Source organism: Typopeltis vanoorti, chromosome 12 (genome assembly GCF_054136105.1).
Source record: "Typopeltis vanoorti isolate ZY-2024b chromosome 12, IOZ_Tvanoo_1.0, whole genome shotgun sequence".
Classification (NCBI taxonomy): domain Eukaryota; kingdom Metazoa; phylum Arthropoda; class Arachnida; order Uropygi; family Thelyphonidae; genus Typopeltis; species Typopeltis vanoorti.
The window spans coordinates 106,617,426-106,645,276 of record NC_143560.1 but is presented as its reverse complement, the minus strand read 5'-3'; the positions used below and the strand labels follow the sequence as shown (position 1 = coordinate 106,645,276).

The 27,851-nt window shown below is 34.6% G+C and overlaps 1 protein-coding gene across 1 annotated transcript in view; it reads right to left on the bottom strand.

The window, feature by feature from the left end:
- Positions 1-27,851, bottom strand: part of LOC150101111 (putative 3',5'-cyclic phosphodiesterase pde-5) — a 250,271-nt gene that overhangs the window by 84,705 nt on the left and 137,715 nt on the right. Inside the window, exons 7-18 of the mRNA XM_090401842.1 lie at positions 27,780-27,801; positions 23,053-23,072; positions 20,403-20,433; positions 19,650-19,714; positions 16,733-16,826; positions 14,769-14,827; positions 14,631-14,681; positions 9,956-10,014; positions 2,203-2,254; positions 1,952-2,097; positions 1,552-1,644; positions 1,153-1,221 (exon numbers count right to left, since the gene is read on the bottom strand). Coding sequence (XP_090257968.1) covers positions 1,153-1,221; positions 1,552-1,644; positions 1,952-2,097; positions 2,203-2,254; positions 9,956-10,014; positions 14,631-14,681; positions 14,769-14,827; positions 16,733-16,826; positions 19,650-19,714; positions 20,403-20,433; positions 23,053-23,072; positions 27,780-27,801 — 761 coding nt within the window. The remainder of the gene's footprint in view (positions 1-1,152; positions 1,222-1,551; positions 1,645-1,951; positions 2,098-2,202; positions 2,255-9,955; positions 10,015-14,630; positions 14,682-14,768; positions 14,828-16,732; positions 16,827-19,649; positions 19,715-20,402; positions 20,434-23,052; positions 23,073-27,779; positions 27,802-27,851) is intronic.

Below are 27,851 nucleotides of genomic sequence, written 5' to 3'. Positions count from 1 at the left end.
AAATGGACAGAACTGCATTTATGATGAAAAGTTGAGAACGACTACTTATCGAACTAAAAGGATGCTACTGCCTCCCCTTTTTTTTTTTTAATCATACAAATATTACACACTATAGTAGCGGTGTGTATAACGTGAAGATCTCAAAAAAATTTTCTGTCTTTAATAATAATTTCTAAAATAAATTATGAAAATTATGAAATTATTATTCTAAAAGAAATAATTTCATATCGTTTTCGCACTCACTCACTCGCCTCAAAGATGTCAGGATACTCATCTTCCTGTTCTCACTCTAACATCCTTAGTTTTCTGATTCTACGCATCTCCCTCTCTCTCTCTCTCTCTCTCTCTCTGACCAAATTTTTCTTCAAATACTCAACTACAGATATATTCAAATGTCTGTCATTATTGAAATATAATTGAAGGGTACAGGGGAAAAACAACTTCAGTCCAATTTGGCCTTCAGGCCATTATTTGCCATTTGGTTTTTTAATTTTTAAGTACTATTTAAATTAATTATGCTTAATACACATGAATGTACCATATCTATTATTTTTTTATTTTGTTATGCTATGTTTACTTGCATTTTGGCAACAAGGAAAATTTAATACGTTTTTTTCGGAAGTCAATATCGTGGACTGAAGTTGTTTTTCCCCTGCACCCTTCAATTATTTTCGTCCATTAGATCTTATCTCCAGGAAAACACAGTTTCATCACTTTCTCATCATGCATATCCCTTATCTTGGAATCGCCATGGTATAATATTGACTTCCTTTTATTCTTCCCACAATCTTTCATACTATTTTGTCTTTTATCTCGAACTTGCCATTCGATGCCTTCCATCTGCAATAGCGAATCATCTTTGCAGGATTCTAGGTGCACAATAAAAGTTTCGGAATCCGAAGAATTAGCATAATCAGAATTGAACGGCGGCTGGCACAATCCATCCCCGTCTGGTCATTTCATATCTTTTGCATGTTAAAGATACAGATTTTACTTTTGTCTGTCCAGTTCTCTCTGTTCTTAATACAGCGATGTCTAGGTTCCTCTCTTCGTAGAATTTCATTTTTTTCGTCCAAGTTCATTCGTAAACTTTAAAAAAAATCTAATTTATAGTTTTAGTGTACTGTAAAACTAGAAATTTTAAGCACTTACTGTCCTCTGATGAAAATTGGCATACAAAGCAGATTCTTTGTAGTGTAGCCTGTCTGTTGATCTATCGCCCTTGGGGAAAATAACAACAATATATAAGCACTTATGTGAGAGCTCAAATTGTTAATTTCTGATTAATAATAAATTACTGTCGTAAAATGCAAGTTGATTCACTGTAATAATTAATTTAGTTTGGATTGAAATATGCAAGTTTCACTTTAACTAGGAAATATAATTGCTGTTTCCTCTTAGTTAATTAATTTGGAAATAAATTGATAAATATAACTAATTGAGCGTTAAGTCATTTTATTTATTTATTTTATTTTATTTTTTTTTTGAAACGAACAATATTTAGTGTTTCCTTAGCCTTAATCATTCATCAAAGTTATAAACTGAACTTACCTGTTGAATCTGTCATCATTGTACGCATCTGGAATATTAAGGGACTCTCCGGTCATTGCAACATAGCCCGCAATTCCAGTACCAATTGGAAACCTACAAATACAAAGTATCGTGTATGTTTTAATACGGGATATTTTCAACTTGCAGCACCAAGTTCAGCAGTGCTATTTTGGAAACGAGAACACCCCTGCTGAGTAAAAAATGGGAATATTGTTTACAATTATGATTTAACTGGTCAAACCATGAATATCATATAAATACGTTACTAATTAGCAAAGCTTTGTTAAAGGAGACATCGATTGAAGCAAACTGAAAGTTGCTTTCAATTTGTTTTCACTTACGGTTCTTTTATATAAAGACTTATAGCTACTGAGATCATAACTACCACTACTAATCTTACCTGATTTCCTTAGCAGCATCCATGTTGATTGTCTTCTCACCATCAGGTCCAGTGACGTCAAATATCCTTGCGTATAGTTCTTTACTTTTTGCATCGACCAGAAATAAAGAAGCTCGATCAGCATTCACAAGTTTCTGGGCGAATGTCTTGAAAGCAAAATATGAAAGTCATTTTGTACTTTCTCCGTCCAGTTACGTACTTCATTAATTAATTACTTAATGTTAAATCAAATCGTAATTCCGATTACCTACCATTATTTTGACAATGACACTGTCCATGCTCACCATGTCCTGGAATATTGACCTGAAAATTAAAGAACAAGTGTATACAATTACTATTAATTTAGGCAAGATGGTTAGTAAGGATGAGAATCTACAACAGCAAACAAACAGTATATGAAATTACAAAAAATATTAGTAAGGAAACATTTTATTTTTCATTGTATGATATTAGAAATCTTCGATCTAGAACCAGTTGTAGTCCGAAAAGTGAAATGAAGTTCTGTGGATAGTTTGTAATGCAAGAAGTGCGATACACTTAAAAAAAAAAAAGTGAAAGCGAGATAAATGAAGACAATTATCTCACAATAAATTATCTCACGCCTTTTTATTTGCATCTCACCGGACTAAAAGACAGCGCTTTTAGTCCGAACTTTTAGAAATCGGTGCGATCTGTCTGTATGTCGCCAATGGATGTAATGCTTTTCTAGCTGGAGCGGATAGACGAAAGGTGTCGAGTTTGTTGCATATAACTGCCACATATTTCGTGTTAATGATCATACCTAGCATCTAATGTATGGTTCCCAAACTGTGAGATGTACCTCACCTTCGGTAGGTATATATATAGAGAGAGTCCAGAGAGGCGCAAAGAATCTTTTAGTTGTACATTGTTACAATAAAATCCACCTTTCCCAAAATACAAGTTTCAAATGAGTAACATGGCGATGGAGGAGGCTCAAGCATTGCTTTCGCTTAGGCCAACTTGTCGAAGTACAAATCAAATCAATTTGGATTTGATGCTGATGCTGATAAGAAGGATGATCTCATCGAACTACAGAGCAAATCTTTGCTAAGACAAAAATTCGTTAATCATAATCTTGATAAATTCTGGTGTTCCCAAATGGCTTCATATTAAGTTTTTGCAAGTAATGCTCTTTTAGCCTTAATCCTATTTGCTACAACCTATCTATATGAATCTGGTTATTCAACATTAGTCAGTGTCAAGACAACGTTTAGAAATCGATTAGATACCAAACGTTATATTCGCCTAGCACTGTTTAAGACTGTTCCTCGATTTTCTGTCCTAACTGGTCGAAAGCAGCAACATCCATCTCATTAAAGTAGATATGATGAATTATGTAATTTATTTAGGATAAATAATTATTTTTGTTTCATTTGAATATTTTATTTTTTATATCTTTATTAAAAATAAAGTTCTTTATATTGTTTTCATTGTTCATTTGCGTTCATTTTAATGTTTGGATTTTTAGGGGAGGCGTGTACATTAAGATTACACTAAAGGAAGGGGGGGTGATGTCAAAAAGTTGGGAAATCCCTGATCTAATATATGTATATATGAATGAAACGTGAGTTGTACAGCTGGATTACAGAGTAATCCAACTTTGTTCCTAAATAAAAAGAAAATAGTAGCTTGGGTCAAAGATCTATCAACTCAAGAATCGGAAGAAAAAAAAAAAAAAAAAGGACTCAGAAAAGTTTCTCTAGTCGATAACCGATATTAGGAAATAAAGTGCGGAATATCGAAATATTCAAATTTAACTATAAATTGCATTAAGATGCATATTCTCTAAAATTTTCTCATGATCGTGATCCTACTGTTTTTCTCCTTTTCTGCAGTTTTAGAAATAAAAAAATCATATTTTTATATATTGTTTTTTATTTTTGTTTTTTTTAACGAGTATTATTATAATTATTACATAACACGTATATGAAACTTTCGAAGCTTAGACGAAGCATTTAGTTAAAAAACCTAGGTTCAAATCCGTCCAGAACGCGACGAACTTTTTATCAGAACTTTGCAACTGTGAGTGAGTTAGCCGGGCTCACACGAAGGCGGCCGAGTTTTCTCCTCCTGGAAACTACAGAGCAAATCTTTGCTAAGGCAAAAATTCTAAATCATAATCATAATCTGGTCCGGCAAACGGACCAGAAGAGTATACACGCGATTTACAGACTTTGCACACGATGCAGATATCATAAACAGTATCTGGTTTCTAAGAAGTCGAGTTCTTACAGGCCGTTGGGCCTAATATGAAAGAGAAGATGAGATAAGAACACCTCGCTCTGGTCCCCCAGATTCTTCGCAGATGGCCACATTGTATACTACATTAGACTACGAGATGCTTCGGTAGGGCATTCACGATACGTCTCGATAGTATGTCTGCAATTGAAAAGATCGTCCCATTTAGAATGCGCGGAATTATAAGGATTTTTAAGTAGAAGGTCAGAAGCCGGTCTCATAGCCTTACTTGCTTTGGAGTGATTCAAACGCGCGCGCGCACGCACGCACGCACACACACACACACACACACACACACACACACACACACACACACACACACACACACACACACACACACACACACACACACACACACACACACACACACACACAAATTATCCAGTTCTATTCCTCAGACATAATTTGTATGGGTGATCGTTCTCCAGTTCGTTCTCCTGTTTTTCTGAAAAAAAATCCGAATTTCCAGGAGGATAAAAAAAAAAAAATGCTACCTCTGTATGAAACTAGTGAACCCACTTTCAGTTGAAAAACTTCTTCCTTCTCCCCAGCCCCCGAAAAAAAAACCCTGTTATAGCAAGACTTTTACACCCAGATCTTTTCCATCAAAGACTCGTGTTAAGTTGTTCGTGAAACATCACCGAGACAGTATACATAACTTTTAACATTGTATTCTTTTTTAATCTTTGTATTTTGAATATTAATTTCCTGTCGTATAAACATGACGTTACTTAACCCAAAATAACTTTAACGTCATCTATAAAATATCAGCATCCCAAACAGGAGGGGAAAAAAAAAAGCCCGCAAGGTCAAGAGTGATTTGCAGTGTGGTGGTTAAATGGCTGCAGACTAATGTATTCTGTCTGCCATAACTTAGTTGGCATCTCTACAAACTGCAAGAATATTACAACGAATATGAGAAAGTTTAATTAGGTATTGTTTCTGGGAAAATTCCCATGCTACTCCTCTTAAACACTATTATTATTATTATTACGGCTATTATATGGGAAAAACGTTCTCCTGTTTTTGTTTAAGAGTGTCCATTATTTTAAACACATTGGCTATTTTTACTCAAAAAAATTATATATATATTTTAGGGCATTATGGTTAAGTATTGAAGGCAATTAGAGCAGAATAAAAGAGGAGGAAAATTTTGTACGTGCCTTGTTTTGATACTAGGATGTCTTCAAATTCCATGTTTCTGCTGAAGGTTGTTTATAACAAGGGGAAGGGAGCGTCTGTGTGTGTGTGTGGGGGGGTGTTTGACGCGGAAAGAATAAATTGGAAACCCGGGTTTATTTTAATAATATATATATAAATATGTATATATTTTTGTGTTTAAGGGCGCTTTTTTGGGGGAGGGGGAAGGGTTTACTTATGGGAAAAACGTTCTTCCCTGCCCCCAGTTTTCCCAATTTATTCTTCCCTCGTCAAACATTCCCCCCGCTTCCTCCCCCCCCCCTTGTTATAAACAACCTTCAGCAGAAACATGGAATTTGAAGACATCCTAGTATCAAAACAAAGTATGTATAAATTTTTCCTCCTCTTTTATTCTGCTCTAATTGCCTTCAATACTTACCCATAATGCCCTAAAAAAAAAAAAATATATATATATATATATATATATATATATATATATATATATAATTTTTTGAGTAAAAATAGCCAATGTGTTTAAAATAAAATATCCTAAACAAAAACAGGCTATAATAGCCGTAATAATAATAATAATGAGAAAGTTTCCCTTTTTCCAACACCCACCCTACTGATATGGCTTCTGCTAATCCTCCTGCCTTGTCAGACATGAGAGAAAAATCGGGTTACGCTATGCGCTTCAGTAAACGTACATCTACGAAGGATAATGCATTATGAAGCTGACGTCGAACAGCAACTGAAACAAAAGGAGGAATCACACAGCGTGCACAGCATCCTCGCTGGATAAGAATGGAGATGGAAGTGAGAGAGACAAAAGTATCCTTGTGTCTTATCGATTGTGTTGACGTTAGCCGTGGGGTAGACGAAGAGACAATAAAGTAATCAAAGAAGTGAAAGAAGCAGGTGGAACAAGTAGGTATGATAGTCATGAAGGGAAAAACGGAGAAAGTGAAAGTCAGAAAGTGAAACAAGCAGAAGGAACAAGTAGGTATGATAGTCATGAAGGGAAAAACAAAGAAAACTCCGATCGACGACTCTGAATTGTTTGACTGCTACTTCGGGACAGATGACGTTTCGCACTTATTTGTTGTTTCAATAATTATAATATTAAATTTTAGGATATTAAGTACAGTAAATTAAGATTAATATAAGATTTACCTTAATTTACTGTAATATCAAATAACTGACTTATTTGTTAGTAACTGCTTGGAGGTTAATGATTAAATATCACAGTATGATATGTTTTTTTAATGTAGATATGTAATATTTGAAAGAAGTAATTTAAGCCTAACATATCATCATAAGAATTTAAAAATTAAACTTTCTGTTAATGAAGTACCGTATCATTAAAATCTTAATTAAAAACTAAATCGGTGACATATTGACTAATTTAAAATAATTTTGTTGAAAGGAGTACTATCGAAGAACGTTTATAACCACTTTTCATCTGCAGGTGAGTTACCCAGTCTCATGAGGGTGTTCAGGTTTTTCATCTCGAAGAACCAAGTTTTTTTTTTCATCTCGTAAAATACATGCTAACTAACTAGCCAGAAGAATAAACGCAATTGACATATGTAATAAACAGCAGGCTCTATAACCTTAGCGCTGTGTTTCTCAAACTTCAGATATCCGCGTACCCCTTCTTAAATTTTCATTATTACCAAGTACCCACTAATTAATTAATTAAAAAATAAATTCATTAATTCATTAAAATAAATTAATTAATTTAAAATATTAATTAAAATTAAATATCTATTTTATTTGAATTTATATGTTCATGTAAACAAAAAATATGATTTATTTTTAAATTTTGGTTCTCTAGAGATGTCAGACGAAACAGTCATCAATTTCATTTGATCCAGATGCAATATCAACGTTTTTTTCTTGTTGCTTACAGCTACTTGTATTTGCTATATTGCTCTCTTTTGGGGGTTTTATAAATCCAATCTTTAACCAATGATCCATGCGTAAGAATTTGAAAGCTAAAAAACAACACTGTATTTACTCGAATATAACTCTTTTTTCCCAAAATTAAAGCTAAAAAATCGTATTGCGAGATACGTGTGGGAATTTTCGGAAACTAAAATTTTCAGAAAAAAAACTGAAAATGGGGAGACTTACCAAGAAGCTCCTACTCGCCATCACTACTTTTGGCATTGCGAACAGTTTCTTTGTGTGCATCGTCAAAGTCATCTACCCAAATAGCGTCATCTTCTTTCCCATTATTTCAAGCAAAAATTACCAGTAATTTACAAGACTTGAGGGCAGCGAAGAACTGCATATGATTGGTGCGGTATTAACAAAAGATCGCGCGAACCAAAAACAAATTAGCATTTCAACAGTTGAGTTGAAATGCTAATTCCCTTGAACCGAATTCCATAATATCTGAAACATATTCACTATATATTTCTTAGTTTTAACACGTTAACGACGGAGGTGGTGTCAAGCAAAACCGTATGTTCCACTGGCAACATATGGTTTTGCTTGGTCTACACAGCAGTTTCTGTTGGAGAGGGAATGTGATTCATTAGTTAGTGCCGTTTTATCCAGGTTGTCTCTAATTGCACTGTTTGTTGAAAAACATGACTCCTTTAATTATGCATAGCCGAAAATTGCCACGTACCCACTAACGACCTTTCACGTACCCCCGGAGGTACGCGTACCACACTTTGAGAAACACTGCCTTAGCGCATACGCCTTAATTCCAACCAATTAATCTGAGATGCCAAGGCTGAATTATGCGAGATAAGTACTGTACGCGCTAAATGTTTCATTAGTAGTGTTCATCGATTTTTCGAGCCTTTTTTAACATTGTTAAAAAATTTCCGTTCCCCCTTCAAAAGCACTTTCTTGCTCTGATCCGCTCTGACAATTGATCCAAATCAGTGTTCTTCAGTTAATGTCCAATATTCCTCTTATTCGTACACTGTAGCGAATCCTTTTGCTTCTTCAAAATAACACAGGTGCGTTAATTTTGAAATATGCTTCTAGTACATCAATTCAACTTTTCTTGGAGATCTTAAAGAAATATTGAAAGACTTATGTTTTATCTCGGCACTATCCTTAATCCTTTTCGACCACTGCGGAAAATGCAATAAAAGAAGTTACTAGAAAATACATTTCATATTTACCGAAACCTAATATATAGCATTGTACACCTAAGAAACACTAAGGAGATTAAAACTAAATAGCGATAGTCAGAAAAATGTTTTTAAAATTGTCGTGTTTTCGGAGAAACGTTTTCTATGGCTTCTGCTTATTATACGTTATGTATTATATGCTTGAATTATTCTGAGTTATCTTTTAAGTTCACATACAGGGCAAATTATTTCTCATAAACCTGCTTTAGAAAAACACAAAGCATGTTTGGCCAATCAGTGTGTTTTGTGTTCTGATGCAAGCTTGTCTTTGTCATTTACTCGTAATCTCCTAAAATCCTTTTTTTTTTTAAACTTCATTTGCCCTGAAAGTTGAATAGTGATTTGCTTGTTAATTGTATAAGGGGAAAGTAATTCTGGCATTTCTAGTTGTATATTTGATAAGAGGAAAACATTTCAATCAGTAACGATGCATTGTGTATTCATATCTTGCATCGAGATTATTTGCATTTCAGCTTACTTTCAGAATCAGTGCCAGTAAAATCGTTTATCTCATATTTTTGGATTTGTACTTTCATATAGTGTAATGGTAAATATAATTAAGTGAGAATCACGATAATATTGCACTTTTGTAAAATCATTTTACGAGTAGGAAGTTTCATTTCATTTTTGTGTATTTATGATTCTGATAGGACGTTGCTGTTTTGTGCATTGTCAAATTTCAACTTTATTTGAATGCACCGCAACTCATTGCTCTGCATTGATCAATACTCAAGTAATTCACTGTTTTAATATGCGGATGCATCTAGAACAAAAATCACGCACACACCTTTCTCTAATTTGAAATGGATTATTGCATAAATATGTTATTTATTTATTTTATTTTATTTCTTTGTATGGTACTAATGTACGGAGGTAGCTTGATTTTTGTGCATTGTCAAATTTCAACTTTATTTGAATGCACCGCAACTCATTGCTCTGCATTGATCAATACTCAAGTAATTCACTGTTTTAATATGCGGATGCATCTAGAACAAAAATCACGCACACACCTTCCTCTAATTTGAAATGGATTATTGCATAAATATGTTATTTTATTTTATTTCTTTGTATGGTACTAATGTACGGAGGTAGCTTGATTTTTCACCCTTCAAAACAGACAAATTGGCTAGAAGAACACCCCAGTTTTAACAGATACAATACAATGGCCGTAATTTCATACAACCACAACCAGCCAGTGGGATGCAAAATATTTATATTGCAAAGGCGAATCGATCAGTTGGAAGATATTTTGTCGCCTTCTTATAATACCATTAATTTAAAATTGGCGCTTCTAAAGCATTCTGACTGGGATTTTGTTTTGACACTGCACGATTGCTAAACAACTGAATTATATATTTTTTTATTTTTTTATAATTGAAAACGTGTGATAATTTGAAATAAATATAAAATTAAGATAGACAAATTCATATAGTAATTTTAAATTACCCACTTGACAACTGTCAGGAGGAAATGGTTTAATTTCCGCTGTTTGGACATATTACTGTAGAGCTGAAATATGAAACATTTCAGTACATATAAAATTAGCTAGATAAAATTATTTTATCTTTTTTTAATGACAAATTTAAAACTAAGACTTTTAGCTCATAGCTGAATTCTTGCAATTTATATGACTATGTTACTATGTTTCATGAATTATTTTTGATTATTGATTAAAAATAAAATAATTTAATTTATTTTTGGAAATTCAAACGAGGCACTAATTTAAATAAAAAAACCAGTAATACACAATATATATATATATATATATATATATATATATATATATATATATATATATATATATATATATATATATATATATATATATATATATAAAGAATTGAATGACTAGAAACCGAGATTTAAGTAAAAAGGTTTTAATATAAAAACAAGATTAGTTTCGGCTTGTAACAGGCCTTCATCAAGTGACATTATAAAAGAAAGAAAAAAGAAAAAACACTGAAGCTTAAATAAATTATGAACATCATAGAAGGTCTCTATACATAATTGACATTCTGGTTGTATTTAAAGTGTTCTTTCGTTAGTTGTATTGTTGGGAAAGTGCGTGTTAGTAGCCTCTCGTGAACGCCAGTACATGATCACAGCTGAATGACAATCTGGGAGGTTGTAGCTCAAGTTATTATTTAGATGAACAGGATTGAAGATGATTTCTCTAGATTCCACGGTTTTTCTCTCTAGTTCGTCATTGCAACGGAAGATGTTAGTAGATTTTTCCCAGCAGACTTTGTGACTTTGGTTTTCATCATATATATATATATTTTTTTTTTTTTTTTTCCAAAATTCATTAGCATTGCCTTTTTCCAACGATGTATGCAATTTGCAGCTACAAGAACAAACTCATTCTTACATCCTGTTGGTCCCACAAAAAGGACTTTTTGAACTTTCATAAATATTCCAGTAACTAACCACTTATTTTTCAAAAGCCATAACTCCACACCATAATTTGTGACAAAGTACAGTAATCACGATTTAAATCCCATACATAGTTTTCGTTTTTTTTTTTTTTTTTTTTTTTTTTTTGTGAATTTGGACCACAGTTCCATTCAGATAAGGCGTTCTTTGCCCAATTTAATGCTTCTTGGCTCTGAGTTTTATCCTCAAAAGCAATGAAAGTGCCTCAGTGTAGTATTCAGTATTTAGGCAATTCTCGGAGCTGAAAAGTTATATTTTACATAAATATAGAAAAAATTTAAATTATAAGTTTAATTTATAAGCAACATTTGTTAATTATAATAATTTATATGTTTTAAATAGTATACAACATTTTAAAAATATTTTGTAAATTCACGCCAGTACAAAGTAGGAATTAACATAATTATATATTGCAGTTTTAATTTTTTTTCTTTGTTTTCGTCTAATGTTTATATTACATTTTTCTGCATTATCTTTTTATTATTATACATTTTAGTAAGTATGTTATGTATTTAATAAATGTAACGAGCAATATCACAACTCAGTTTGCTGTTTTTCATTTCCATATGCATCCAAGTAATGCAATCATACAAGCAATGTGTTCGGATTTCAGATCTGAGCTTATGGGCAAAATATTCAGAAAAACATTCCGAACATTTTTTTTTATAAAACTGAAAATATGAATTAAAAATATGTCGGAAATTAGATATTGCAGGTAGTTTTTAATTTGAAAAATTCAATATATATATATATATATATATATATATATATAATATATATATATAGTAAGAAAAAAGGTTTAATTCTTCGAGAACTTTCAGACTTGCAAACTGGAAAAAAAAAAAAAATTAAAATGAGTTGACAATTCTATAAGCACAGCTCGAGCGTTCGGAGTAATTGCAGTTGTGCTTGTGCTCTATGTAATTATGTTTTTCGACATTCACTCCACTCGCTTCGTTCACCCGGCTTCTTCTTCTCCCCCCCTCCCACTTATGTAATGAGAATTGTTTCCATTCATCCTATGAAAAATGCCCTAAATGCTTTGGGCTCAGATTACGGAAATGACCACGCATGTTGCTATATTGTCATCAGGGATTTTAGAAAATCATAAGGTTGAATAAATTGACAGAAACTGCTGTTGAGCAAATTTCCAAAACATTTATGCGAAAAGCGCCCAAAATATATTTTAGCTGATGTAATTAAAAAAAAAAGATCTTCTTTCGGAATGCATATACTGTACAGCAATCCCTCGATTAATGCGCCCCCGATTAGTGCGTCATTTTTTTTCGATACCCAAATTCGATTAGTGCGCCTCTGAAATTCGATTAGGGCGCCTCTGAAATTTGATTAGTGCGCCTACATACATCTTAAAAATAAATGTCACAGATTTTTAAAACTTTCTATCTATACATTCTTTATGGTCAACTGTATCTCTTTGTAACCTTGAAAGAAAGAGCTATCAATGATGGGAAAATAAGAATTTCACGTTAGTGATGGGTGGTTTGAGAAATAGCCTACATAATGTTCTAATCAAAGGCGAAACTGCGAGTGCAGATAAAGAGGTGGCCTCAAATTATCCAGAGATTTTGAAGAAAATTGTGTAAGAAGGAGGCTATTATGACCAACAAATATTTAATGTCGATGAAACTGGCCTTTTTTTTTTTTTTTTTTGGAATATCTTCCAAGACTTTTCTGTCCAGATCAGAGAAATCTCAGCCTGGTTATCAAGTCGCAAAGTCGAATGAAATTACTGCTAGCAATATGCGAGCCGTTTGGAAGCACATTTTTCCACTTACTTAAATTAAGGGGATATTAAATCCCACATAGTTTTAAAACCGAATAAGAAACTCAAAGATTGGAATCAGAGAGTTTCTTGCCGAATATAGTAAACTATAAAGTATCGGCGAACACTAGCGTTAGCCAATGCAAGTGATCCTAGTACGAGGTACAAAACTGAGCAGCTCGTTGCAAAGGTGGAGGAAGAAGTTCAGATCGCTATTCTTAGGTATTTTCCATAATGTAAAAACACATTTCCTAGGAAATGTATGCTGTTATTACATTATGGAGGGAAGTCACTACCCAGACCGGTTTCAGCCTTATGAATAAGTAAAGCCGTCTCTAAAAATTCGGACCATCCCTAGGCCACTCAATCGTGGGCGAAAGACCGTCCATCTCAGCGTTGGCTCCACTCAGTGATGGCCTTCCACCCACACGCCACCACCGAGCAGAACCGCTCAAATTCCGAAGAAAATCATTCACCGACAAAGCCTCTCAGCGGGCCGTGCCGGAGAACACTTTCTCCGGAGACTCAAATTGCTCTCTTAAGGCAAAAACCCTAAGGGAGCGAACTCATAATAGCACCCACCGGTTTCAGCCTTTTTTGAGGCTTCATCAGTGAGTAGCTAGACCTAATACCAAAGTGTATAGCGAAAAGAACTTATGTACTTTGCGAACGAGTTTCCCAAACAGGTGCAACCATTAAGTTACTTAAGTATAAAGAGCTAATAAGCTTCATTTCGGCAATGAAAACATTACTTAAATTAAGGGGATATTAAATCCCACATAGTTTTAAAACCGAATAAGAAACTCAAAGATTGGAATCAGAGAGTTTCTTACCGAATATAGTAAACTATAAAGTATCGGCGAACTTTTTCCACATTATGCAAATGATTTTATAGGCTTTTCAAATGAATGTAAGTTAATTAAATCTTATTCTGAGAAATTGAGTGATTCTGACCTGCTAAATTTAGATGCACAGTGGGAAGATCCTTAAGAATATGAAGAAAATTTAATTACTGACAAACCCAAAGAGATTTCACAGAAACAAATTGAAAATATTTTTCGTGCAACTGAAGGTTTTAAGCAGAAATTCTACAGGGTGACCCTGATGAAGAGAGACAGTAAAATTTGCAGAAGAGGCAATACGGCTCTACCGTTAGTTGTATTAAAAAAAAAAAAAAAAAAAAAACAGAATGCCCGCCAAACTACGTTAGCTCAATTCTTTGTTAAGAAGCAGAATAATGAATTTATATTCTGAATATGTTTTATTGTTTTCAGCTTCATGGCTTTCCTCTAACTAGGCTCTGAGACATACCCTAATTCTTTTATTAAAAAAACAAAAAATCAAGGGTCAAAAAAGAAATTCGAATGTAACTTTTCCCCATAAGTTATTATATTCGATTAGTGCGTTTTCGATTAATGCGCCTGTTTTAAAGAACGCATTAGGCGCATTAATCGAGGGATTGCTGTACTTAGAACGTTCAATTTTGGACATATATCCTTTAATGCATACTACCCTTAGCTAAGATCACCACACAACATGGAAGTATAGTATATCCAAAAATAAAAGCTATATTATTTTATTATTATTTCAAAGTTGCTATAAAAATAATATTACCCACACAAATGAATATAAATATACTACAAAGCATAAAGCACGTGACTAAATAAAAATTATGCATTCAGATGTTTATATTAGCGTAGGGGATAATAGTTTTTATAGTTACTAGCCTATGAAAACTAGTATTGATTGTTGCTTAAAAATACTTGGCTTATTAAAAATGAATAAGAACAGCCTTGTCCTCTTGGCAAAATAAAAATCGTTGCTCAAACAGTTTCTTTAATAAAAAAAAAAAAAAAAACATTACGAAAGAGAGTGCGAATTGTTTTTAAAAAAAAAGCGATGTACTTACCTCAGCGTAATGTAGAGCAATTCCTCCCCATACCAGATAACTATTCACTATCTGAAAGTTAAAAAATGTTTATTTAAATACATTTATTTATCTTAATAAATAACCATGAAAAAGAAGTAAAACTATAAATTAAGATACCTCTTCATCTTCTTCATAAAATTCTGGTCCATCAGGTTTCCTGTACATTTCCAGAACTCCTGAAATGATTTATGTGAAAAATATATAAAGAAATCCCGATAAAAATTGTAAATTAATTTTGTCTTTCATAAAATAATGAAATTCCTAAACTTTAATTACAGTTTGGATCTACACATCCAAAAAAGTTGAGATAGTTATTGTAAAATACAATATTTTTGAATTATTTCCATTTTAATAATATAACGCTTCATTAAGTGTTATATAATCAGCGTTTTCGGATTAGTGCTTATATTGATTATTATATCTGTGGTATCCATCGATAGTTAATACGTTGGTCTAGAATCCTCCCCTGGATTTTTTTTAATTGTCTTCTTGTTGCTGATATGACCTCTTCTCTCTTGTTTAATTGACTATTTTTGTTTATTTAATAATTACAATTATTGAATAACTATTTATTGATTGAATACTCGTACTGGCTACACTGAACACAAACATCCATCGAAATAACTAAATTACTAAGAGTTACGTGCAAAATCCACAAATTACATTCCATACTTTTCAACTAAAAGGTTTTATCTTTATCACTTTATAAAACTTGTAAAACTTAAAAATTAAAAAAAAAAAATATATATATATATATATATATATATATATATATATATATTAAAAGATTAAAAACTAGAACGTAAAAACTGTAAAGGAAAAGAAAAGAATGTAGAAGCCTTGAAAGTAAAACATAACAAGATTTGATGAAAGATAAAATCGATTTACGGGATGAAGTAAGGATATTTCGAGAAAGCCGTCATCAGAATTCTGATGATATTCTTATCCTTTGCAGTTTTTAATCTTTTAATATTTTTCATTTTTAAATTTTACAGGTTATATGGTGTATTTACTATTCATATTATATCATTCATTACTGGATTTATTCTCATTTTTTAATAGTTTCCTATTATTTTTACGCTTTTGAGTCCTTTATTCAAATCTGTTTTAAATCTTAAAATTCAATGAAGCTCCATCTTACTATTTTTACCTATTACTAATATCATGCTCATTCATCACCATCTGCAATTTCCACTTTAAATATCAAAGATCGTTATTGCCAAAAGTACAACGAAGGTAGGAAATATACTGTATATGTTCACTTCATTCATTTAATTTAATCTTATTTCATTTTTTTATTAAAAAAAAAGAGTTGTAGTCGAAAGACACACTGTGATCAAGGGTACTCCATCACATAAAAGCTTTGCTCATCTCTGGGAAAATGTTAGATTCAGACCGAATGAGGCAGTTCTGGAACTCAGAGCTATTATTATCGGGCTCGCTGCTGAAGAAACGGAAGCCACACATCCAATTTCCCCTTCCTTTACTATAGCCCTGGTTATAGCTCTTTTCTTGAGTTTTTTTCCCTCCTTCACATGAGCTGAATTGAAGCCAGAGAACTCTGAACTCTAGGAAAGAAAATATTCTTTAATTACACGTTTTCTAAAGGATATGTATCTTCATTGGTCGGCGCGATCATTGCTTCCTCTTGTTCTATTGTCGTTGTTAGAACTCCCATTTATTTAACAAAATTCAATCCTTAAGGAGACAACTGATATTTATCATAATCTTATAATTGGATCTGGCCAGGATGGATATTCACCGAATCTTAACTTTCAAAAATTGGTTTTGAAGCTGTCATATTACATATTGTGGCTCAGATCCAATTTTCGAAGTTAGATTAAGATTCGGTTTCATGGTGACCAAGTTTGAATAAACTTTGGAAACCAGCAACAGGAGTACGGTTTTTTTTTTGCTTTCAACTTTCGCACGCTTTATTCGACGTATATAGAACTGTAAACACTCTACCCGGCGCCACTACCGAAAGGCCTTGTTTAAACTGTTACTCCATTAATATGCATACATTTCAGTGAAATTTGCAATTGTATGAAAGACAGAAAGAGAGAAAGCAGCAAATATACCCGATAAATCTCCATCTGGTTGAATCAGAGGATGACATAAAACAAAACCAACTTCTTCTTTCGTGGCTGGCACTCCATCTGGAAACCGTGCATCCTGAAAGTAAAAATAACACAAGTGAAATAAAGATAACGTTATACATCCAGAAGACTAAATATTTGTAGCACTTTTAACTCTGCACTGATGGTTCATTGTCTCACAATGAACAATCCGTGCCCATATTCCCATAATAAAAGGATGTATAATTAGAACTAGCTGTTACTGTTATCATCATTCCTTCATTTTCTTCCAAGAGTGTAAGAACACGAGTAGTTGTTAGTGTCCATTTACTGTCGGCTTGAAATCTACCGAACCAAAGAAAAAAAAATCACTATGAAAATTGATTATCACCTGCGTAATTTTCATAATAAAGCTAGTAGCCATAACCTATAACTATGACACATAGTCTCGGACCTAAGATTTGCTATTCGAGTTCATGTACACTGCTTGGAAAGAAGTTAACGGACCTCCATGGGCAAGGTATATCGTGCCATTAAACGAGTCACGCGTTTGTAACCGGTATAAATTGGAGGAATATGATGTTTCCAGGTCCATTCAACAGTGTCCGGTGAAAAGGCTGCAAGAAACCAACTGACGGAGTTTGAACCAACATGTAACGTCATCTTCAGTGGTGCAAAGAGCGTGTACAGTGGGACGTGGAACCTCCCTTATGGAGCGACGAATCACACTACATCCTCTACCTGGCAGATGGACGGGTGTGTTTGTGGGGTGGGGTGGGGGGTGGTATATGACAATGCCCGTGAACGTCTCATACCAGAGTGCGTAACCCCAACTATGAAATTCAGAGGTGGCGGTGCGATTGTCTGGTCCTGTGTTTACTGGTTTGGCCTCGGGCCTCTGTTTGTGGTGCCACGAACATGAATTCTGAGTGGTATCTGAACATTTAGGACAATACAATGCTTCCTATTTTGTGGCGTTTCTAGTGAACTGACCATAGTCTCTTTCAGCAAGACAATGCACCGTGCCACAAGGCTGCTGCTGCTGCTATAACTGCGTGGCTTGTAGACATTAACGCCACCACACTTGACTGGCCTCCACAGAGCCCCGATCTGAACCATACTGAACATCTGTATGAACTGGAGCATCGAGACGTCCAACCCGACAGTAGTCCAGAGCCTTATCACATACCTACAGGAAGCATGGTCCAATATGTCCATTGATCACTATCGTACGCTTGTTGAAAGTATGTCCATAGAATTGCCGCAGTCATCGCAGAGAAAGGTGATTCTACATCAATCAAGGTTATGATCTGTAAGTTATTGTATAGAATGAACATAAAAACGAATTAGAACCAATAATTTAACCTATTCGTCTTACATTCCAATCCAAATTCATAATCCAAATTCAACATTTTTGACATTTGATCTTCATATAGAATCTTGAAGAATCAGTAGCATTCCACCCGATAAAATACCAGCTTACTACGGAATTCGATCGTTCGCATTTGTAGAAAGCAATGGCTGGAAGAGGTTATTTGTCATTGACACATTGTCTCGGTAATTCCTTCTCATCGTGGATGTTGACGGTTAAGTTAGCCGATTAAGTTAGCCACTAACTTAATCGGCTTTCTTAGTACGTCCCTGAACTTGTCACAGGATTGATTAGAGATTGGCACTTCCTACATTAGATCGTTGGCAGCATCCTCAAATAAGACAGTAATTTTTTCGTTGCCTGGCATGAGACTATCATCTTGCTCATTGACGATCTGAAGTGGCTTGCAAGTCCAAGTAGAATGATGCACTCGTTTCTACAGAATCGTGTTGAGCATAGTTTATTATATGATCTAAACGAAACCATATAATCTTTTATCTTTTATATCTTTTATATGATCTAAAGAGAGCATAATATGCTCTCTCTCTCTCTCTGTCTGTCTGTCTGTCTGTCTGTCTGTCCGTCTGATCGGATCAGTTACTTGCATTGCATGTTCTTTGATCAGATTAGAGGGAGTATGTGTGTGTGTGTGTGTGTCTCTCTCTCTCTATGTGTGATCAACGTATCAGTCCAACTAGTAACATTTTTCTTCTTTAACTTGCGTAATATCCACTAGCAGCAGATCTCCTTGACACTAGAAGTATGCTGTCAAGACTGACCGACATAACTTAAAATATACCTAGGACAATTCTATATATGGCAGTCAAGTGTCTCTTTTCTCCACCACCGGGCTATGGATTTGAATCTAGTTCTAGGCATGGATATCTGTGAATGTCTTTAGGTGCTGAATGATTTTCATCATCTGATGTGATATCACCACAGTGCTTATTTGAGACCTTGAAGTGGCTTAAAAAAGTACCATGTTTGGTTTCTGGAGAAATGCTTCAGTTTCTCTAACCGTTAGCTGACGGGTAGTGATATGCAATAGGTTGGTTTACAATGTTTCATAGGCAAGACATCCCCGAGTTAATCACAGAACTCTTCTCACTAGATTTAGTTCTCTTTCTTTCAAATGCTATGTTCAGACTATCCAGCTAAATGATGGGGTATGCGATTTCTACGCGATTGCGAATTTGGTTTTAGTCTACGATGAACTTCGTTTCAGCCAAACTGTCGAATTATTTGCGATAGGAAACATTACATTACTTTTTAAGATGTTACGTGAAAAAAAGATCTGAGCCTTATTAAATATCAGTCATCAGTCCTCTCTTTTTTTCCTCTTTCTCCACACGCACGCACGCACGCACACGCACACACACACGCACACACACACACACACACACACACACACACACACACACACACACACACACACACACACACACACACACACACACACACACACACACACACACACACACACACACACACACACACACACACACACACAGAGTAATACCTTGAATAGAAACCGCAAAACAAACTTACCACTCCGTCTATTACGGCTCGTACTGTCTCTCTGGTTTTTGCCACATAGGCCGCTAGGGTCGTTCCTTCCTCAATAATCGTCTTCTCATCGTCAGCATCCTCCAGCCTCCAAAGAAAGAACACATTTATTCAGAGATTAATTTCAGGAAACAATTCAATGAATTCAGTGCCAGGACTTGAGTTCCGGCACTGAACTAAGCCTTCTGTTGGATGAAAGAAATGGTGAATTGTGTTTACTTATAAAGTTCAACCAAAAATTCTATGTTAACATTTTATTGATTTTCCAGGTCACTTACTCCGTCTTATCCTCATACATAAAGAGGTTCAGTTCCTGTAAAGAATGGAAATAATTATCAGGTAAGAATCTCTTAAATTAATTTAAATAATGATCTATTGTTATAACTAATATTATTTGGAATAAGATAGCTGAAAAAATTATTCATTTAAAATCGAACTGAATAAACTGTTTCATTGAATCTTTGGTTACTTAAACGAGTTATTGTTAATTTCTGATGACTATTGCATATTAACGAAAAAGTTCAGTCTATTTTTTCTTCTTTTTTTTTAATTTAAAATGTTCTGCGAAACTTCAGATTATAGAAATTTGGTAGTTTTTAATTGTGAGTTGCTGACCAAAAGAAAATAACTAGTCAGTGGACCTGCCATCCAGAAAGTAAATTAATCTTTACAGATAACCTTTATGTTAACCAATCATTCATACAAACAGATTACGAATTTGGAACGTCATCAGACTTGAACCAGCAACGAAATCGACTCTCTCTCTCTCTCTCTCTCTCTCTCTCTTTTTCTTAACGGGCTATGATTCATTTCGGTAGCAACTAAATAGAAAGAAGTCTATTTAGTTCCTACTGATATGGTTGAGAACCATATTAAATCATTCAGGGAGACAGAGATGAAAATACCTTTTTTGTTTTGTTTTTAAATCCCAGAATATAAAACCTTGTCCAACTAAATTTCGTAATTGATGAACTGTATTTCTTGTTTACGAATAGCGATGACTTCACCCAAGTTTTCTCCATCATGTTGCCTTGCAGCTATATAGAAAGAAATGCACCTGCGCGAAGCTGACGTATTTCCGAAAAGAAAGTATCGATCATGAGATGAAGTGAGGTGAACGAGAACAGCTGTTGATGTAAACCGAATGCGTTTTTATAATAGGGGTTTTTCGAAAAGAGAACTTGAAAAGGAGAATAAGATAAAGAAAGGGGAGAAATTAAGAAATTTTCTGTGTGAAGATTTCGGCTTCGGAAGCTTTACTAAACTATGCGTTTTTGGTAAAAAGGCATAACCTTAGTAGAGCCTCAAAAAAAAAAAAAAAAGCTATTTTCCTTCCTTTTTATTCTTTTTGAAAAAAATAAGGTGGGGGGAGCGGAAAGAGATTTCCCTAAGTACACTTTCTTCACGTTACATACACAGAATTTCTTCTCCTGATGATGTTTTAACAAAAGAAAAATAAAAGAAATAAAGAAAAAGACAAAAAATGTTTTTGTATATTTAAAGTTAGTAAAAATTTTCTTCGTTTATGAGCATCGTTGGTGCAGATTTACTTACTAGTTCTGTGATAGACGTGATGACATTATAAAATTCTTGCTTTTTTTCCCCCCGTTAACAAATTCTTTCTAAAGACAAAAGTGTGTTCTAAAAGAAACTTTCATAATACTGGAAAGGGAAGTCTTACATATTAAAAAAAAAAAACCTACTACTTGTCTCCTATTACACTGAGTGGAAAATGAGTCAGTCTTTTTTCACAGTGCTATCCCTCCCCTACGCGAACAGTATCTATATGTAAAATAATTCTGGGATATAATATTTATGTTGTATGCAGAGCTGACTCGAAATGTGTGACTCTCCTTCAATAACAAAAAATTGCACCCGAATTAAATTTTTTAAATTATCTTAATAACCTCTGATTATCTTGCTGCCCTGTGCATTTATTATTATTTTTTATTTCTATTGTTTTTATCATGTTCTGAAGAGAAGAGTTTGGATCCATTTATCATTATTCGGGAGATACCACATAACGAGAGTCCTCTCCTCTAATTTGCTATATCGCCGTAGTGGCTTGTGTTCTCCAGTCGATATTCATGTTCTGTTGGATTAAAAACCTCAGTTTCTTTCCAGAAGGTAAAATAAACTGCCATCACCGTTTAAAACCAGTTCACTTTGAATTGAAAAGTCCTATAAAGGTTCCTAGCGTCATCTACAGTATTCCATTCGAGGTCTTTCCTGCCGAAGGCAAACGTCGCGACTGAGCTATGGAATATAGTTTATTTCTGTGAATAACTTCAAAAGGAGAAAATATAAATTTGTGCAAAAGTTCAAAAAAGATGAACTTTAATGATTATCGTTTCATAGGCAAGACATCCTCCAGTTATCCTCTAGTTTCATGGGAAAATAAATAGGAAAGCGTACATATTTTGCTACAAAAAAAAAAGGAAAAGAAAAGAGAAGAGAGGAAAAAATTTTGAGTTTTTGAATATCAAGGGCTAAAGTGCTGCAACAGGCTACTCTTGACACACCAGCTGTTCCTTATGACACCGTTTTTTATATAGTCTTAAAAATCACTATAGTAAAAAAAGTGAAAGACTGTCATTGGACCAGGCTTGACGCAATGCACTATCGAATAATTCATAGCAAAATTGTCTAAGTTCGTTGCCATTTTGAAGCAGAATTTAGTAGACCCGGCCGGAATTTCTAATCTCTATCGTTTCGAACATATCTGGAAGGTTTGGGAATATCAAATCAAAGCCAAGATAACAATCATTTACTGCCGTTAGCATTGATGATAATCATTGAGTATGTCAAAGTTGTGCCTTAGTCTGCAACTTATCCGCTATGTACGGAGAAATGCGATAAGGGTTGTGCTGCTGCAAAGTATTCTATCGGCTCAGATAAAGCAAAATTGTTCACAATATGATGAGATTCTGTGTTCTATGCATTTAATCCAAAATCGTATGAATCTCCCCGGAACCTCCCCCCCTCCCACACATACACGCTATAAATCTACACTAAACACCACTTTGCACACGGCCTTTTCAGAAGTGTTCTGTGAACATATATATTATTATTATTATTACGTAACAACTCCAGAGAGTCCAAAGGGAGGGCACCTACTCTACAACTCTGTCTCCACCACTCAATCCACCAACTACAACGAACCGCAACTACCATCATTATCTAACCGCATATACCCTGTATCTTGGTCTTCCTGTGTGGTTTTCTTCTTTCGTGGCATCACACACACACACACACACACACACACACACACACACACACACACACACACACACACACACACACACACACACACACACACACACACACACACACACACACACACACACACACACACACACACACACACACACACACACACACACACACACACACACACCTGTTTTGCTAACCTTATCTCTGTTCATTCCTTAAATATTAATAGTGTCGAATTATTTACTGATATTTTATGTTGACTAATTTTGACGGTAATATATCAGAACACAGAAAGATAAGTAAATAATTATTTATTGACTTATTGCTGATATTTTGTTGGTGTTATAACCAGCATCTCCAGAGCACAAAACACAGTTTGTCACAGTACGCGAGACCACAACAATATGGTGTAATAATGGGACTAGTTTGAAAAATTGTAGCAACAACACAAAAACTAAAGTCCTAATTAGGCGCCCTCTATGTTATTGAAAAAAAAAAGAGAGAAAACAGGTACTAGTTATATCTTAAAATGACTGTCTCCCAAATCTTAGGCAAATTTATACAGCCATATTTGTTAAGATTCAGAGTATGTTTCAAGGCTTCTGTTACTTCTAAGAACAATCTCTCTGACTTGTAAAAGCTTCTGTGTAGTACTTTTGATTTCTTCCAGTTGATCCTGTGTTCAGGGGTATCCAAAGCATGGTCTGATAGGCCCGACTTGCCATAGCGATAGTGCCGGATGTATCTTTTATGTTCACTGAAACGAATGTCCTCAGTTCTTCCTGTTTGACCATAGTAAGCACGAGCAGGGAGATAAAGGAGAGATGCTGTCCTTGGGTGAACGGATGAGAGTTGCTAATTTGATACACGGTCTGAGTACAGCTCGTAGTTGATGTTTATTGAGAATTCTAGATAATTTTTCCGATGTGCCTTTAATGTATGGAATGGTGACTGTTTTGTTGTAGCTCTCCGTGGTGGATAGTAGGAAGGTTTCTTGGAAGCATTTAGTGTTTTGTCTCTCTTATTGGGATTATAGCCATTTGCCAAGAAGGTGTGGCGTAAGTGAGCCAGTTCAGCAGCAAGAGCATTGTGATTGGAACAGATTTCTCTCGCTCTGTGGGTTAGCGCTTTTAAGATACCATACTGCTGAGAAGGGTGATGGCGCGATTGTTTGCGTAATTTATTGTTAATTTTCATACTAAATTTGATACAGCAGTTAAGGAATCCGGAAGAGTTAATGGGATTTTTATGAGTATATCATCTCCATAAAGTAAATCACTGGGTTTAATATCTCCGATTTTGATATCAGATTTAATGCTGCTTTCTCTGAGAATGTAATCCATATTGATAATGAATCACCGGAGATAGTGTGCACTCTGAATTTTACATCAAACCATTTCCTCTTCCTCCTTCCCTTCTAATCGACTTTACAACTTAAGTATAGGCTGCTGTGTATTTCTTTGTAGAATATTCCATATACACCATACAACTGTAATATTTTGAACAACTTTTCTTTTATCACCTTATCGTTTTCTCGACTGTTTATCTTATAAACAGATAAACCGTCCATAGCACACGCAATTAACATGCATATAGCCTTTGCAACTAGGGATTAATCGCTTTATCGTAATGTTAATTATGTTCTCCTAAGAAACCCAGTTACTTGACCTGTCACGGCCAAGGAATATAAGATGTATATATGTCCGCAACTATATGCAACACAATGGAAACAAGATGTAGACTTTCTTTTATCTTTCTTTAATAATCACTTGAAATCTCGTGGTTTTTTTTTTTTTTAATTTCCATTCCACATAAGAGAGGTTAAAGAACCGAACAGCGCAGTAGTATCATGTGTGGAACGAAACTATATATATATATTGAAATGATGGCAGTTGCAGTTGTTAAGAAACGCTTTGTGAAGAAAGAGAATGGATGTAGACGGAGTGAATGAGGAAGAAGAGAAGCAGGCTCGGTGGATTTGAATTTGGACTGTAAAAGGATGTTGAGCAGTAGATGCTGCTCTGTTTTAACAGGCTTAGTAGGAATTGCAACAGCTTTTTTTAACCATGTATGGTTAAAAAAAAATGAAAAAAATTCTGAACATTTCCTCTAAGATAATAGTTGACTTGGTTTTAATTGTGATGATGGTTAACCACCCAGCCTCTCTTGTATTGGTCCGACATAATAATAATAATAATAATAATAATAATAATAATTTTTTTATTATGTCTCAGTATAAGTTACATACAATAATAATATTTACTGTATTTACAATAAGGATTATACAGATTTTTTTTTTTTTTTATGTCTCAGATGAATTGCATACATAGTTGCTGTAGTAATTATATGTATATAATATTTATAACGCATTACAAGTGTGTATAACAGATACTTGCAAGTTAGTAATTTTCTTCCTCGAAGCTTAGCAGAGCTTATCTGAGGAAGATAATAGATGACAGAGGGTGGTGGTTTCATGGTTGTGTTCCTATAGTGGTCACAAGCCAGGTGTTGATTTTACTGTTTGTTGGTACGTGCTTGAAAGACTTCGACTGCTATTACAGTTTAGCTTTTTTTTTTTTGTGCAATTAGGGTTGGATTTAGACATGGTGTGTTTGTTTTTTTGTGTTCTTGTAGTGATAGTTTTTTGAGAGGGGGGGGTTGTCGTAGGTTTGTGTGTGTGTGTATGTGTGGTGGGGAGAGAGAAACAGGAATTGCTCTAATTTTCATTCTCACTATAATATTTATATAGTGCCTGTTTCAGCTCTCTGTATGTTCCTAGGTTTCTGTTGTCGAACGGCAGTTTGTTTATCATGTCAGGTACGTAGTAGTTTCGGGTGGCTTTGCCGTGGTGATTGTTGTACTTATATGTTATGTAGTTTGTTGACTGTGGTCTTGTTATTTGATATGTTGTTCTGGTTACTCTATATGTTGGGCTGTAGTAGTGTTTTAACATGACTGTGTAGTGGCGTAAGTGTTTCACCTTAAATATTTTGTGTTTTGTCCATGCTTCCTGCATAAGAGTGGGTTGTTCCCAGAATATCAGTTTTATCATTTTATCTTGCAATCATTGTAGCCTGTTAAGGCTGTAGTCTGCGCAGAATGCGTATGATGTGATTGCATATCTTAAAATGTTTTCACATAATGCTTTATAGATTAGTATTTTTATGTGGGTTGGGGCAATGTCTTTTAATCTGTATAGTTTGCTTGCTATTATCCTAAGCTTGGTATGTAGGTAGTTTGTGTGGCTATTCCAACTTTGATCTGCATCGAAGTAAAGTCCAAGGTAGCGTGTTGTTTTCACCTGTGTGATGGTTGTGATTTTAGGTTCTGCACTTTGTGTATAGGAGGATGAATGTTTGATAGTGAGATATTTAGTTTCTATGGGCAGGGTTTGAGGGTTTTTGAATATCATTAGCTTTGTTTTTCCAGGGTTTATATATATGCCGTTTTCGGTTAACCAGTTAGTGATTTGATTGATGTCGTGTTGCATATTTTTGTAAGCGATTTTTGCAGTGTTGTGAATGGATACTATGGCAGTGTCGTCTGCATACTGGAAGATTTTACTTTTTAGGGGAAGTTGGCTTATGTCGTGTGTGTATATGTTAAATAGAATGGGAGATAGGACAGCTCCTTGCGGTACTCCACAGGTTACATGTACCTCTTTGCTGTGTGCTGATCCTATATGTGTGCTTTCTGTTTTTCGTGTATGCTTTAAACCACTGGAGTAGACGATCTCCAATTCCGATATGGGTAAGTTTCGTTAACAAGGTTTTATGTGTTAGTGTGTCAAATGCTTTTGTTAGGTCAATGAATACCACTAATATTATTCTGTTTTTATCCAATGCAGCGTTTATTAGATCTGTGAAATCTTCCAGGAGTGTTGCTGTTCCTTTATTTTTTTGAAAGCCATATTGTGTTTTGGGTATGATTTGAAATTTTTCAACGTATGTGGAGAGTTTCTGATGTACAATGCGCTCCATGATTTGGTTGATTACAGGCAGCGTGGCGATAGGTCAGTAATTACTTATTATGTTTCTTTTTCCCTGTTTGTGTATGGGTGTGATTAACGCAGTCCTCAGTGTTTCAGGTATGTGTCCCGTTTCGAAGATTTTATTTAACAGTTTTTGTATAACTGGAAGTAGGTCGGTTGAGTGTTTCTTGATGTCTTTTGGTCTGATTCCGTCTATCCCCGGTCCTTTGTTAGGATTAATTTGTTGAATTGCCAGTGATAGTTCTTCTTTTGTTACTGTGGGGAACCACATCGACTGGGTTGCTCGTGGACCTAGTGGAGAATGTTCGTATGTGTGAGGAAAGGTTGTTTCTTGTAGCTTTTGGACTGAGTTCACGAAGTGCTGATTAAAGTTGTTTGCCAACTGTTTGAGGGATTTGGGGTCGCAGGCAAAGCTGTGTTTTATTGTTTCTGTGGCAGTGGTTCTGTGTATATTGTCCAGCATTTCATTAATCAGGTGCCAGGTTTCCTTTATGTCATTCTGTGCTGTTGTTAATTTGTTGCTGTAATAGTTTCTTTTTGCCGTTCGAATCTGGGTTGTTAGGAGATTCCGTTTTCTTTTGTATTCAGCTTTTAAAGCAATATTGTTCGGTGACTTCTTAAGTTGTTTCCATAGGGCATCTTTTCTTTGTATGTCTGTTAGTATGTTGTCTGTTATCCATGGATTTTGTTTCGTTTGGGGGCGTATTTTTATTTTTGTTAATGCTTTGTTGTATATTTTGTTAAATGCAAGTTTAAGATTATTATAGACAGCTTCAGCAGAGTCTAAAGATGCTATCTGCATCCAGTCTGTTTTTCTGATTTCATCGTTCACTATTGCTTCGTTTACAATGCTATGATACTGTTTTGTAGTCTCAGTGATTGTTATGGGTTCTGGTTCATTGTGTAACTGCAATGCTGTGAAATAATGGTCTGCTAGTTTGCATGTTATGACGGCTGCTGTGTGGCTGTTTGGAGGGGCC